The 12,030-nt window shown below is 56.4% G+C and overlaps 1 protein-coding gene across 3 annotated transcripts in view; it reads right to left on the bottom strand.

Moving 5' to 3' along the window:
• Nucleotides 1-12,030, bottom strand: part of SARDH (sarcosine dehydrogenase) — an 88,626-nt gene that overhangs the window by 5,669 nt on the left and 70,927 nt on the right. For all 3 annotated transcript variants that reach the window (XM_011931111.1, XM_011931114.1, XM_011931113.1), the window contains 2 exons: nucleotides 2,164-2,326; nucleotides 1,247-1,415 (listed from right to left, as the gene is read on the bottom strand). In XM_011931111.1, coding sequence (XP_011786501.1) covers nucleotides 1,247-1,415; nucleotides 2,164-2,326 — 332 coding nt within the window. The remainder of the gene's footprint in view (nucleotides 1-1,246; nucleotides 1,416-2,163; nucleotides 2,327-12,030) is intronic.

The raw sequence follows: 12,030 nt of genomic DNA, 5'->3' as shown, positions 1-12,030 counted from the left end.
TCCCTCACCCTCCCTCTTCCTCCCCTCCTCACTCTGACACTCCTTTTGAAGGCTCCAGAAACCTGGGAGAAGTGGCAGTGTTTGCAGCTGGCTGTCAGCTCCACGTCCACAGAGCCCAAAGCTGCCCACTTGCCCGGAGACCTGTGCTTCGGACCCCCACCGGCACCATGGGAGGGCCTCTGAGCAGGGCCTGAGCTTCTCAGACTGCCCTGTAACCCAAGTGGGACTCGGGTTCCTGGAATCCAAACTCTCCCAGTAGCTCAGGGAGCACTGGGCTCCAGCAGCATGCTCAAAGCCACTCTCAGTGGGGACAGCAGGAGGTCAGGTCAACCTCAGGCAGAGTCTCTCCTTCCACCTCTGCTGTGTGATTGGGCATGAGTCCCCTGCTCCTTGGCACCATGTGGTCTCCGTTTGTAAATGAGGATGGTGGCCCCAGCAGAGTCCCTCTCCTCCCATCACAGGGCTGTGGGGAAACTGAACCAGAACAGGATGGGAGGTCATGGCGCAGTGACTGGGAGGTCAGGCTCCCTGGGTTCACCCTCCCAAGGCCCTCAGCCTAGACCTGCCGCAGTGGGGTGGCCTGGGCTTGGCTGCACCTTTCTCTTTTGAGACCTGCATTCGAAGAGCATGGAGCCTTCCCTATCTCCCCACGGGCCCTGCTGGCCTGGGAGGGGCCCCAGGTGTGCAACCTTACACTGGCCTGGTTTGAATCCCAGCACTTTGGGATCTTCACGCCTGTGATCCCAGCACTTTGGGAGGCTGAGGCGGGCAGGCAGATCACGAGGTCAGGAGAGTTCAAGACCAGCCTGGCCAACATGGTAAAACCCCATCTCTACTAAAAATATAAAAATTAGCTGGGTATGGTGGCAGGTGCCTGTAATTCCAGCTACTCGGGAGGCTGAGACAGGAGAATCACTCGAACCTGGGAAGCGGAGGTTGCGGTGAGCCAAGATCGCGCCACTGCGCTCCAGCCTGGGCAACAGAGTGAGACTCCGTCTCAAAAAAAAGAAAGAGCAAATTCTCTCTGCCTTTCTGCCTTTAACAGCATATGACCTGGCCAGATGGCCTCTCTCTTTGGCCTTGATTTCCTTATCTGCAGTGGACTGCTGGGTGTGTTCTGGAAGAGCATGGCTGGCACATGGGAAGTGTTAGTACCAGGGGCTTTGACTGGGGGACTGAGAAGCGCCTGCCTGCCCTGGCTGTAGGCAGTTGCTTCCGGGTGGGTGTGGGACAGCGGGATACTCACTCCTCCACAGTGAAGCACACCAGGCGCCGGCGGAGGCCTGCGGCCCGCTGCTGCTCCAGGGCCTCCCTCCCCAGGAAGGGCACCGGTGACTTGAGCTTGCAGGTGAAGGCCAGGCCTGCCTCCAGGGGGCTGTCGTCTGGCCGCAGGTCTGCATGCCAGTGCCGGTAGCCTGTGGGAAAGGGAACCACCGGGTTGGTGCCACCCTAAGGGGGATAAGCCCTTCAGGAGATGCATGAGGATGCTGCCTAAACCCACCCCCTCCAGCCCCTACCCACACCCTCAGAGCTGCTTAGTCACCTGGGCAGGAGGCAGGGGCATCCCCAACTCCAGAAGGTTCCCTGGGGTGACTCCCCCTCCCCGAGCAGACTGTCCATCAGCACTGCAGCCCTCTGCAGCCTCAGGTGGGCGTGTCAGGGACGGGCGCGTGAAGGGGGAGCTTCCCAATGCCCAAGCTGGGTGACCAACACCCTGGGGAACTGCCCAAAGCCCGCTCTAAGCCCCCATCCTTGCTGTGGACAAGGGTCTGGGCTTCCTCCAGAGACCACAGCACCTGCTCCCCTGCTCTATTCTTCACAGTTCTGAGAAACCAAGGCCCTCAATGCCAACCCAACCTGGGCCTGCCCCCCAGGTGCCGGGCAGCACCTCAGCTGAGTCCAGGTGTGTGCAGGTGTCGCAGATCCCAACACGGTCCCTGGGGCCCTGCACGAAGACCCTGGGCGGCAAGAGGGTTTGGGGAAATGGAGGATGTCGGGCGCTGGGGCGTGGGGGAGGAAATCCTGGTGTGGAAAGAAGGAAGCCGGGTGACAACACAGGGAAGGTAAACAGCTTCTCGGCCTCCAGGTGTCTCAAACGTCATCCCCAACCAGCCCCCCTCCCTCTCTGCCCCGTGCCCTGTGCCAACGAGACCCTGCACTCACCTTTCTCAGTGCTCAGGGAGTCGATGGCGCGGTACCCTGCATTGACGAGGCCGTGCTTGGCACCCGCGGCCATCACAGCCCGGTAAACAGGCACGCAGGACGCCTTTGGAATGTGCAGCTCCCAGCCCAGCTCCCCCACAAAGGACAGCCGTATGGCCCGGACCTGGGGGACAAGGTCATGGCTTAGATGTGGCCACGTAAGATGGCCGAGGTCCAGGCCCAGGCTACCACTTCCTGGTGGACAGCTCCTACCGTCACCATGTTTACCAGCTGGTCCTGGGTCCCAGCCAGACTGCCACCAACAAATGGGGTCTTGAAGAGCTGCTCCCTCCAGCTGCTGCGGAAATCTCTGAGGAGAAGTAGGGGGTCCCCTTTGGGAAGGGGAGATGGCAGGTTTGCTGTCTGGAGACCTCAGATTTTCTCCAGGACTCGGTTGGTTTCCTGTCTGTCATAACAAATGACCACAACTGGTGGCTTAAACCAATGGCAGGAAACTCCCTCTCAGTTCTGGAGGCGCAAAATCCAAATTCACCATGTGGGCGAGCCACGCTCCCCCTGCAGGCTCTGGGGACCACCCTTCCGCTCTCCAGGGAGCGTCCTTCTGTCTCCAGGTGCCCCTCAGCTTGTGGCTGCGTCACTGTGATCTCTGCCTCAGCCCTACGGCCTCCCCTCTGTGTCTCTTCTAAGGACACTTGTCACTGGAGTTGGGACCTTCCCTAGCCTTACATAATGTCATCTGGCGATCCTGACCTTAATTACACCTGCAAAGATCCTATTTCCAAATAAGGCGAGTTATAAGGCGGGTTCTGGCGAGTTAGGATGTAGACATCTGTTTTGGGGGCCACCACTCAGTCCGCAGCAGTACCCTGGGGCAAGCTTCTCACCCTTCCCTGTCTGTAAGACGGGGTTGGGAGCCCCGCTTTATCTGTTTCAGAAGCTCCGAGACACATCTGCCAGGAACAGGGGGAAGGCAGCAGCCCAGCTCAAGGGACACCACCCTGGCTGCGCTCGGTGGGGACAGAGGCATCGGGGAAGGGGACAGCCAGGTTCCAAGCCCGTTGTCCGAGGAGCCCATCACCCACCATTCTGGTCAGACTCAGCCCGGCACAGGGCTCTGAAGACAGCCATAGCCTCTGCCCTTCAGGACTCAGCTCGGCCGTGAGCACAGCCATGTTCTGGGTGGGGAAGAGGCTGCAAAGCAAGGCCCCTGCGCCTGGGACACCAGACCAGGCTGGCAGGCAGAGCAGGAGACTGCCATCGCAGACGGGCCTTCCAGGTGAGGGTGCAAAGGCCAGGTGCTGGGCAGCGGACATGGTGGGAGGCAGGAGAGAAAGGCCTGTGGGGCTGTGGATACCTGACTGTGAAAGACATGGTGACCCCAAGCCCTGCAGAAGTGACAGTGCCGATTATGTGCTCGTGGGCTAAGCTTCATCTCGTCCCTCCGTGGCCCATGCAACCGGTGGGAACACTGTCAATCATGTCCATGGGCTGAGGCAGACACAGAGGCTCCCAGAGGCACTGAGCCGGGCCCAGGCACACCCAGCTCTGCTGAGGACAGCTGGTGACTTTGGGAGGGTGTGTCCTGCACATCTGCACATCAGGCTAGCACTTGGCTTCGTGGAGGCCACAGGCAGCGTGGGGGGCTCCTTGCACAGGAGACGGGATTTTCCTCACACACTTGGTTCGGGTGCGTGGCACGTCCACACCCAGTAACTAGAGTCTGCGTCCTCACCTCCAGGCAAACCCTTAACCCACTGACTCCCATGGGAAGGCCTGAGTGCTCAGCCCTGGGACCACAGAGCTCACAAAAGGAATGGGGAGAGCTAGGCTGATTGCAGGATCCCAGACAGTGGAGGAGCTGATTCCACCGCTGTTCTGAGCGGAAAGGCCCTCCCCGTACAGCTCCCGCTGGGATACATCTGTGGGAGGGAGGGCAGAGGCTGCTCTCTCAACCACAGGGGCAGCTCCTTATAAACCTGACACTTTAAATCACATGGCCTCCGAGGGGCTAGATTCTAAAAGCTTTGAAAATAGCGCAAATTGCTCTAGGTTGCCATTTGCCCAGGCCTCCTACAAAACTCAAAATTGACACAGAAAATGTACTGTTGACATTCCCCTGCTTCCCTGGTGCAAGCCGTAGGCCCCTGACAAAGATTGCCTTGTCAACGGGGTTCTAATTTTACACAGCCTATGGAGGATCTCAGGGCTCAAAGCCAATCACATTTTGAAACAGGAAAAATAATTTTTAAAGTGCACCTATCCACAGCCCTCCAATTGTGGATCCCTGTTCAGACACAGACCCGTCACCCAGCTCAGTGAGAGGGTTGGAGTTCACGGGTGGAAGGGAGGGAGTGGTCCCATCCTTCCTGGCTCCAGCAGCTCAGCGAGGATGGAGTCAGCTGGGTCCGGGTCTCCATCATACCCCATGTACAACCTGGCCCAAGAAACAGTCCCTGAATGAAGGAGGAAAACGGGGGCCACACCTGCTTCCCGACAAAGTGAGGGAGTCTGGGGAAATCCAGGGGCCTCTCTAACGTCACAGAATCACTGGTTGCTGAGGCATCTTGCATTTTTCTCCAGCAAAGCAGTGGAGTGGGATCGGTCCCCAGTTCTTCCAAGTGGTGACCCACAAGGAAAGGGACAGGCCGAGTGAGGACATCCAGAACATGGGCTCCCAGTCAGCTGGGCTTGGGTGGGCACAGCATCTCCCAGTGCCCATGGGGGTCGGCCCACTCGGCCTCAGTGCCCTCATCTGACCCATCAACAAGGGATGGCACGTGTGCACCAAGCACATGGTCCTGGCACACGGCCCCACTTTGGCTCGGGTGGGCTCTGAAAGCCCCAAATTGCAAGATGGAACTCCTGGCCGTGGATGGAGTCACAGAATTGTGGAAGATCAGCAGGAAGGGCCTTATGTCAGGTTTTGTTTAAACCCTTTCCACATCCCGAAAATTCCACGCAAAAAATCCTGCTGAAAATATTAAACGGAGTCAGCAAAGTTGCAGGAAGCGAAGTCAAATGAACCGTCACGTATGTGTTCACACGATTTCGACAAGGGCACTTGAAGCCACCCGCAGGGAGTCTCCAACAAGTGGTGCTGGGAGGATCCAATGGCCACGTGCAGAAGCGTGAAGCTGGTCGCTTACCTTACATCACGTCCAAAAATTAACTAGACATGGAACAAAGACATAAGGGCAAGATCTGTAGCTGTACAGCCTCTGGAAGAAAGCATGGGGAATTGAAAATGGCAAGGGTTTCCTGGCGAGGACACTGAAAGCACAGGTCACAAAAGCAAAAGTCAGATGGAAGCACATTCATCACAAGCACTTTTGTGCATCAGAGGACACTTATAAAGAGTGAAAAGGCAACACACGGGATGGGAGAGAACATTTGCAAGTCTTACACAGGATAAGGGCCTTCTACCCAGACAGAATAAAGAACTCCTACAACTTAATAAAAAAGTCAAATACCACCATTAAAAATGGGCAACGGGGCCGGGTGTGGTGGTTCATGCCTGTAATCCCAGCACTTTGGGAGACCAAGGTGGGAGGACCATCTGAGGTCAGGAGTTCGAGACCATCCTGGCCAACATAGTGAAACCCTGTTTCCATTAAAAATATTTTTTAAAAAAATTAGTTGAGCGTGATGGTGTGTGCCTATAGTCCCAGCTACTCGGGAGGCTGAGGCGGGAGAATCACTTAAATCCAAGAGGTGGAGGCTGCAGGGAGCCGAGATTCGGCCACTGCACTCCAGCTGGGGCAACAGAGCGAGACTCCACCTAAAAAAAAAAAATGGGCAAAGGACTTGAATCAACAATTCCCAAATACAAATGCAAATGGCCAGCAGGCCCAGGAAAAGATGCTCCACATCACTACCCATCAGAGGCATGCAAACCCAAGTCACAGTGAGTTATCACTTTGTGCCCATGAGGATGACAATTATAAAAACAAGAAAAAGGAAGTAACAAGTGTTGGTGAGGATGTGGAGAAACGGGAGCTCTTGTGCACTGTTGGTGGAAATGGAAAATGGTGCAAGCACTGTGGAAAACAGGGTTTTAAAACATCAAAAATACAACTTCCATGTGATCCAGCAACCCCACTTCTGGGTATACACCCAAAGGAATTGAAAGGAGGGATTCGAAGAGGTATTTGCACACTCATGATCACAGGGCTATTCACAATAGCCAAGAGGTAGACACAACCCAAGTGTCCATCAACAGGATGAACGAGTGGGGCATGGTGGCTCACACCTGTAATCCCGGTACTTGGGGAGGCCAAGGCAGGAGGACTGCTTGAGCCCAGGAGTCTGAGACCAGCCTGGGCAACACAGGGAAGCCCTGTCTCTACAAAAAAATTTAGAGTTAGCTGGGTGTGATGGCGTGTGCCTGTAGTCCCAGCTACTTGGGGGTCTGAAGGGGGGAGGATCACTTGAGCCCAGGAGGTTGAGGCAGTGAGCTGAGATCGCGCCGCTACACTCCAGCCTGGGTGACAGAGTAAGACCCTGTCTCAAAGAACAAAAACAAAAACGCCAAAAACAGATGATGAACAGACAAAATGTGTTCTACCCACACGAAGGAACGTTATTCAGCCTTAAAAAGGAAGGAACTTTGGATGCATAACGCAACGCAGATGAACACATGATACACACATCATGCTAAGTGAAGGGAGCCAGTCACAGAAGGACAAATCCTGTCTGATTCCACTCATATGAGGTCCCTGGAGTCACCAAATTCATAGCGAGAGCAGAATGGAGGGCACAGGGGCTGGGGAGGGGGAAAGGGAGTTGCCTCAATGGGGACAGAGCTTCAGTTTCACAAAATGAAGACATTCTAGAGGTTTGTTTCCCAACAATATGAACATACTTAACACTACAAAACTGTACGCTTAAACTAACAAGCCAGCCAACAAACCAACTCCTCTTCTTCATGGGAAACTGAGGCTAGGAACTAAGTGACCGGCACTTTCTCGACATCCTGGGCCACAGGAACAGAGGAGCCAGGGGAGGCAGCGGGTGCAGACACAGAGATGGGAATTTGGGGAATGTGAGGGAATGGCTGCAGGCCAGATAGGAAGCTGCATCCTGTGTCCAACAGAAGGTCAAGGAGATACCAGAGAGACCAGGCGGATGGGGAGCGGGGGAAAGGCGGTACTTAAAAAGATAACGGTAGAGAATGCTCCAGAAGTGAAAATGGTCGGTCATGAGCTGTCAGACTGCAGAAAGCACAGTAGGTACCAAATAGGAAAAATACCAGTGAATCCCTGCATGGAAAACAGTGGGGCATGCGCAGGCATCAGAGTGGGCAGGGCGCAGAGGGGGTAGGTGGGGAGGAGAAGAAGGGAGAAATGAAAGAGAGAGAGAGAGAGAAAGAGGCAGAGAGGGGCTGGGTGCGGTGGCTCACGCCTGCAATCCCAGTACTTTGGGAGGCCTAGTTGGGTGGATCACTTGAGGCCAGGAGTTTGAGACCAGCCTGGCCAACATGGCAAAATCCCATCTCTACTAAAAATACAAAAATTAGTTGGGTGTGGTGACGGGCACCTGTAGTCCCAGCTACTTGGGAGGCTGAGGCAGGAGAATTGGTTGAACCTGAGAGGCGGAGGCTGTAGTGAGCCAAGGTCGTCCCACTGCACTCCAGCCTGGGCAACACAGTGAGACTCCATCTCAAATAAATAAGACAGAGAGGGAGGCCTGAAACCTTGAAACCATCCCTTGGCATGGCTCCAGTAGATGCTAATCTACTGTAGAACACTATCTTTGAAGCACAGAGCTTCGAACATAACTGTCAGCCTGGAAACCCACATCCTCCAGGACTGTCAGCCTGGAAACGCACATCCTCCAGGGGTGAGAGGAGTGAGGTGAACCGACAATGTTCTCAGATCCAGACAGAGTTTATGACGCACGATTCTTGTTGAAAGAGTCTGTCGGGGATGCACCTTCAAGCCTGGGCCCCTGACCTCACCTGGGTGCAGTTTGAGGGTCAGACTAGAGCAGATACCTGGCTAGGTGGGGGTTGAGCTGGGAGGGAGGAAGACCAAGGTGAGGCGAACTCTGCTTCCTGTTTAGGAATAGGTGCTTTGGAATCAAACCCATGAAAGGTGCGGCTACAGGGGACCTCTCCACCCATGGAACTAATCAGTCACCTGGAGTGACATGTCTGTTATTAGCAGATTTAGCTCTGCAAATAAAGGGTTCGGGCAGGGGTCCTTTGTGACAGCATGGACCCTGCTGGGAGCTGAGTCCCTTTCCTGCTTGGCCCTGGCTGGGGGCGAGGGCTCACGACTCACAGGGCTGCCTGGTGCCAGTCTTCCCAGTGGCCAGGCACTGTTCCCAGCCAGTCAGCCTGGACAGGAGGGGAATAATTCCTGAAACCTGCAGAGCCACCTGCCACTGGTGTCGTTCGCTAGGGCTCAGACTCCTGGACTGTAGGTTGTGGTGAGAGAGGATCCCTCTGTGGAAAGAGATCACGTGGGGCGGGGCTGAGGCCCATCGAGTCCCCCACACTTAGGCAAACATCCTTACTATGACCATGGCTCTCTCCCTCCAAATTGGCCTGAAGACCCTCTCTTTTTGGAAGGTTCTGCAGGTCAGACATGTCCAGGCCCTGTAGGGAGTTCTGTTGGATGTCATTGGTCCCCAAGGGTGAGAGGAACCCGCCCTGCCTGTCCCATTCCATTCAGGCCACTTGGGTGGCTAGTGTCGGTCAGTGGGCAGGTGCAGGAGGCCTCCTGCCCTGGGCCACACTGCACTGGTACCCATTCTCACCAGCCCCTATCACAGTGGCCAGCAGGCTCAAGGCTCATCTGCTGCAAGGGTTCTAGGATTCAGACCATGATCCCCCAAGCAGGGCACCTGGCATGAGGACTCGGGACTACAGGAAACCAGAATGCCTCCGGTGCAGCCCAAGTCTCTCTCCGACCTCCTCCTCCTCTCCTGTCTCCCGCCTTCTTTCTCTCCCACAGCAAGTCACAAAAGCCAGAATTCCTCTTTCCCCAGGTGGGTCATGGACAGCAGTGGCCCTCTCCCCCAAAGCCAGTCATGAGACCTAGAAATACAACACAAGCCTTCCCTACCTTTCTGGGGAGCAACTGGCCCTAAGGATGTTCTCCGCCCACCTTGTCTGACTGTGGGTCATAAGACCCTAGCTCCAGGGATCCTGCCCCATGCCTGGGAGTGAGGAGCATTGTACGGAGAGACCAAGGGGGATCTGCATGGCTGACTCGCTGGCCTCCCCGCAGTCCATCCCCACAGGCATCCCCTGCCATCTGACACCTGTCCACATGGCTGCCTGTTCTTCACCGACCCTGAGCACCGGAACCGTCTTCCCTGGGCCTCTGGGTCCCCCTTCCTGATGGCTCCCGTGTCACATAAAGCTTTGATTAAATATATCTGGTGTGCTTTTCTCTTGTGAACCTGTCTTTCATTACAGGGCTGTCTCCCGTGCCCCTGATGATGGCTGAGGGGAGCGATCACACTTTTTCTTTCCTTACAAGGGCAAGATGAGAACCTGGAACCGATTGCCCCTGAAGCCTCCGAGGCCCCCAGCTCAGGGCCCTCTGCACCCAATTCTGCATGAGGTCACCTGGCCCAGACAGAAGCAGCAAACCCAGGGCAGGTCGAAGCTTCCCACCACCCACTCCACAAACGCCCTTGCTCCAACCTCCCCTTGGGGCCCAGGCACTTCACACTGTCAAGGCAGCAGCTTAACCCGTGACAGGAAACATGGCTCCCCAGCCTGCGGCCACCCGTCTCTCTGCGCGGCACCAGGGAACCTGCCCATGACATTGGGTATCTGTCTCAGGCCTCAGCAAATCTGCACAGGTTCTGTAAAGTGAGTGTTTAGGCAGTGGCCGGAACCCGGTTAGTCTCTGACTGGCATGTCATGGTTATCTAATGTGTGTGGGCGCAGGACTGCTCCATCCTGAACTAATCAAATCCTAATAGCGCCACAACTAGGACTTCTCGCTGTCAGGAAAAGAGATTCAATTTCCTTTCGAGCTGAAATTAATTTTCAGAGAAAATCACTTGATCGCCGTGCCCCACGGAGTGCTCCCAGCCCAGCGTGCTGCTCCGCAGCGAGGCCTGTCCTCGGCAGGGGCTCTGGGAACACCGCGTCTGGCCGAGCGGGGCTCCGGGAGACACGCCGGGAGAGCACCGACCCACGGGGAATCTTGCTGGCCTCGAGGCAGATATTTGGGGAGCAAGGACAGCTGGTCTGCTGGCTGCTGAGAGGACGATAACTCTCCCCACCCTACTTCTTCCTCTAGCTGTCCAGGGATCGTGGCGGCCTGGGTCAGATCCCAGCCTCTCAGAGAAGAATCAGTGCAGAAAGCAGCAGTGCTCAGCTGGGAATTGCGCCCAATTCGTCTGGTGGTGAGGAGGGTCTTTGGGCAGCGGCAGGCGCCCGCTCTTGTAGCCGGGTCCTGGCTCTGCAGCTCTGGCCCTTGTCCTCATCGGCCCTTGCATCTGCCTTCAACCCAGAGGTTCCGCTGACGGTGCAGGCACACACATTCCTCTCCTGCATCTGGTTGGCTGGAGCTCAACTGATCGCCTATAAATACTTGGCTCAGGTCCATGCTCCAGCCCAGCGTTTCTTCACGTTGAGGGATATGTCATCAACAGATTTTGAAGCCAGCACAAGATATTATTTAGGAGAATATGAAATTCTCCCTGGATTCAGAGAATCCAGAGTGTCTGGACAGACTTATGGAATGGCCCGGAAAGAATTTCAGACATTGTGCTAGACTTTGTGCTACAGGTGGGGACTCTGAGGCCCACAGAGGTGTCCCGCAGAAGGATGGGGCAGGATGGGAAGCCAGGCTTCTGGCCTGAGCTCCATGGAGCCTTGGGTAACATGGACGCTTTGGTCTCAAACCACCCCCAGGGTCTGTGGCTGACTCAACTCCCATCTCCCACCTACCTGTGAGGCCCCCCCTACAGAGGGAGTTGGCCGTGACCAGTGGCTGTATCCCCATCTGTCTTGCTGGCCAGGAAATGGAGAGGGCACTGTGTCCCAGGCTGGGGCTACCTGGGAGTGCGCGGCCCCGGCCACTTTGAGGGACAGCCTCCCAGGTCAGCAAAAACTGTAACATTGACACTAAGGACCCAAAACCTCTGCTCTCCTGGCCCACACCTCCCCGGGGCCCTCAAGAGAAGGCAGAAGTCACTGACAGCAGGATCCCTGGCAGCTCTGTCTTCCACACCCTTGGCGGTACCCACTCCTCGAGTCCCCGGCCCCATCTCATGGGAGCTGGACCTACTGGCCACCCAGCAACTTCAAGCCCCTGAGGGCCGCAGTCGTCCCCCAGACACACACAGACCAGGCCACCAGGCCCACACTGGCCACTCCAGGCACACGCAGACCTGGCCACCAGGCCCTCACTGGTCACTCCAGACACACACAGACCTGGCCACCAGACCCATAGTGGCCACTCCAGAGAGCTGCCGGGAGGACAAGGAGGGAGAAGGATGAGAAGCCAGTGGGGCTGTGCTCAGTGCTGGGCATCAGGGTCTCTAGGTGAAGATGGTCAGCCCCAGTTCACCCCCAGCCTGTCCCCGACGGACCCCATGGACTCCAAGAACATGAGCATGGGAGTGACCCCACAGAACCAGTCACTCAGCCCAGATGACAGTAAATCTGTGTGCGCTAAGGCCGTCCGTCTTCCTAAGGAGTGTGGCCCTGGGGCACTGACTGTCAGCAGGAACGAGCTCCTGGCTGGGGCTGTTGGGGGATGGAAGCCTGCCCTCAGCACCAGGGGCATCTGCTGCCCTGGTCCTGCCATGGGGGCCGGGAAGTGTTGGGATGGGGCCCGCAGAGACAGGGAGAATGCTAGTGGGTAGCAGGTGGAGCAGGGGCAGCTGATACGGGCTCCC

The sequence above is a fragment of the Colobus angolensis genome, unplaced genomic scaffold (genome assembly GCF_000951035.1).
Source record: "Colobus angolensis palliatus isolate OR3802 unplaced genomic scaffold, Cang.pa_1.0 Scaffold9, whole genome shotgun sequence".
NCBI lineage: Eukaryota > Metazoa > Chordata > Mammalia > Primates > Cercopithecidae > Colobus > Colobus angolensis.
Note: the sequence above shows the minus strand (reverse complement) of the source record. Positions and strands in the feature narration are given on the sequence as shown.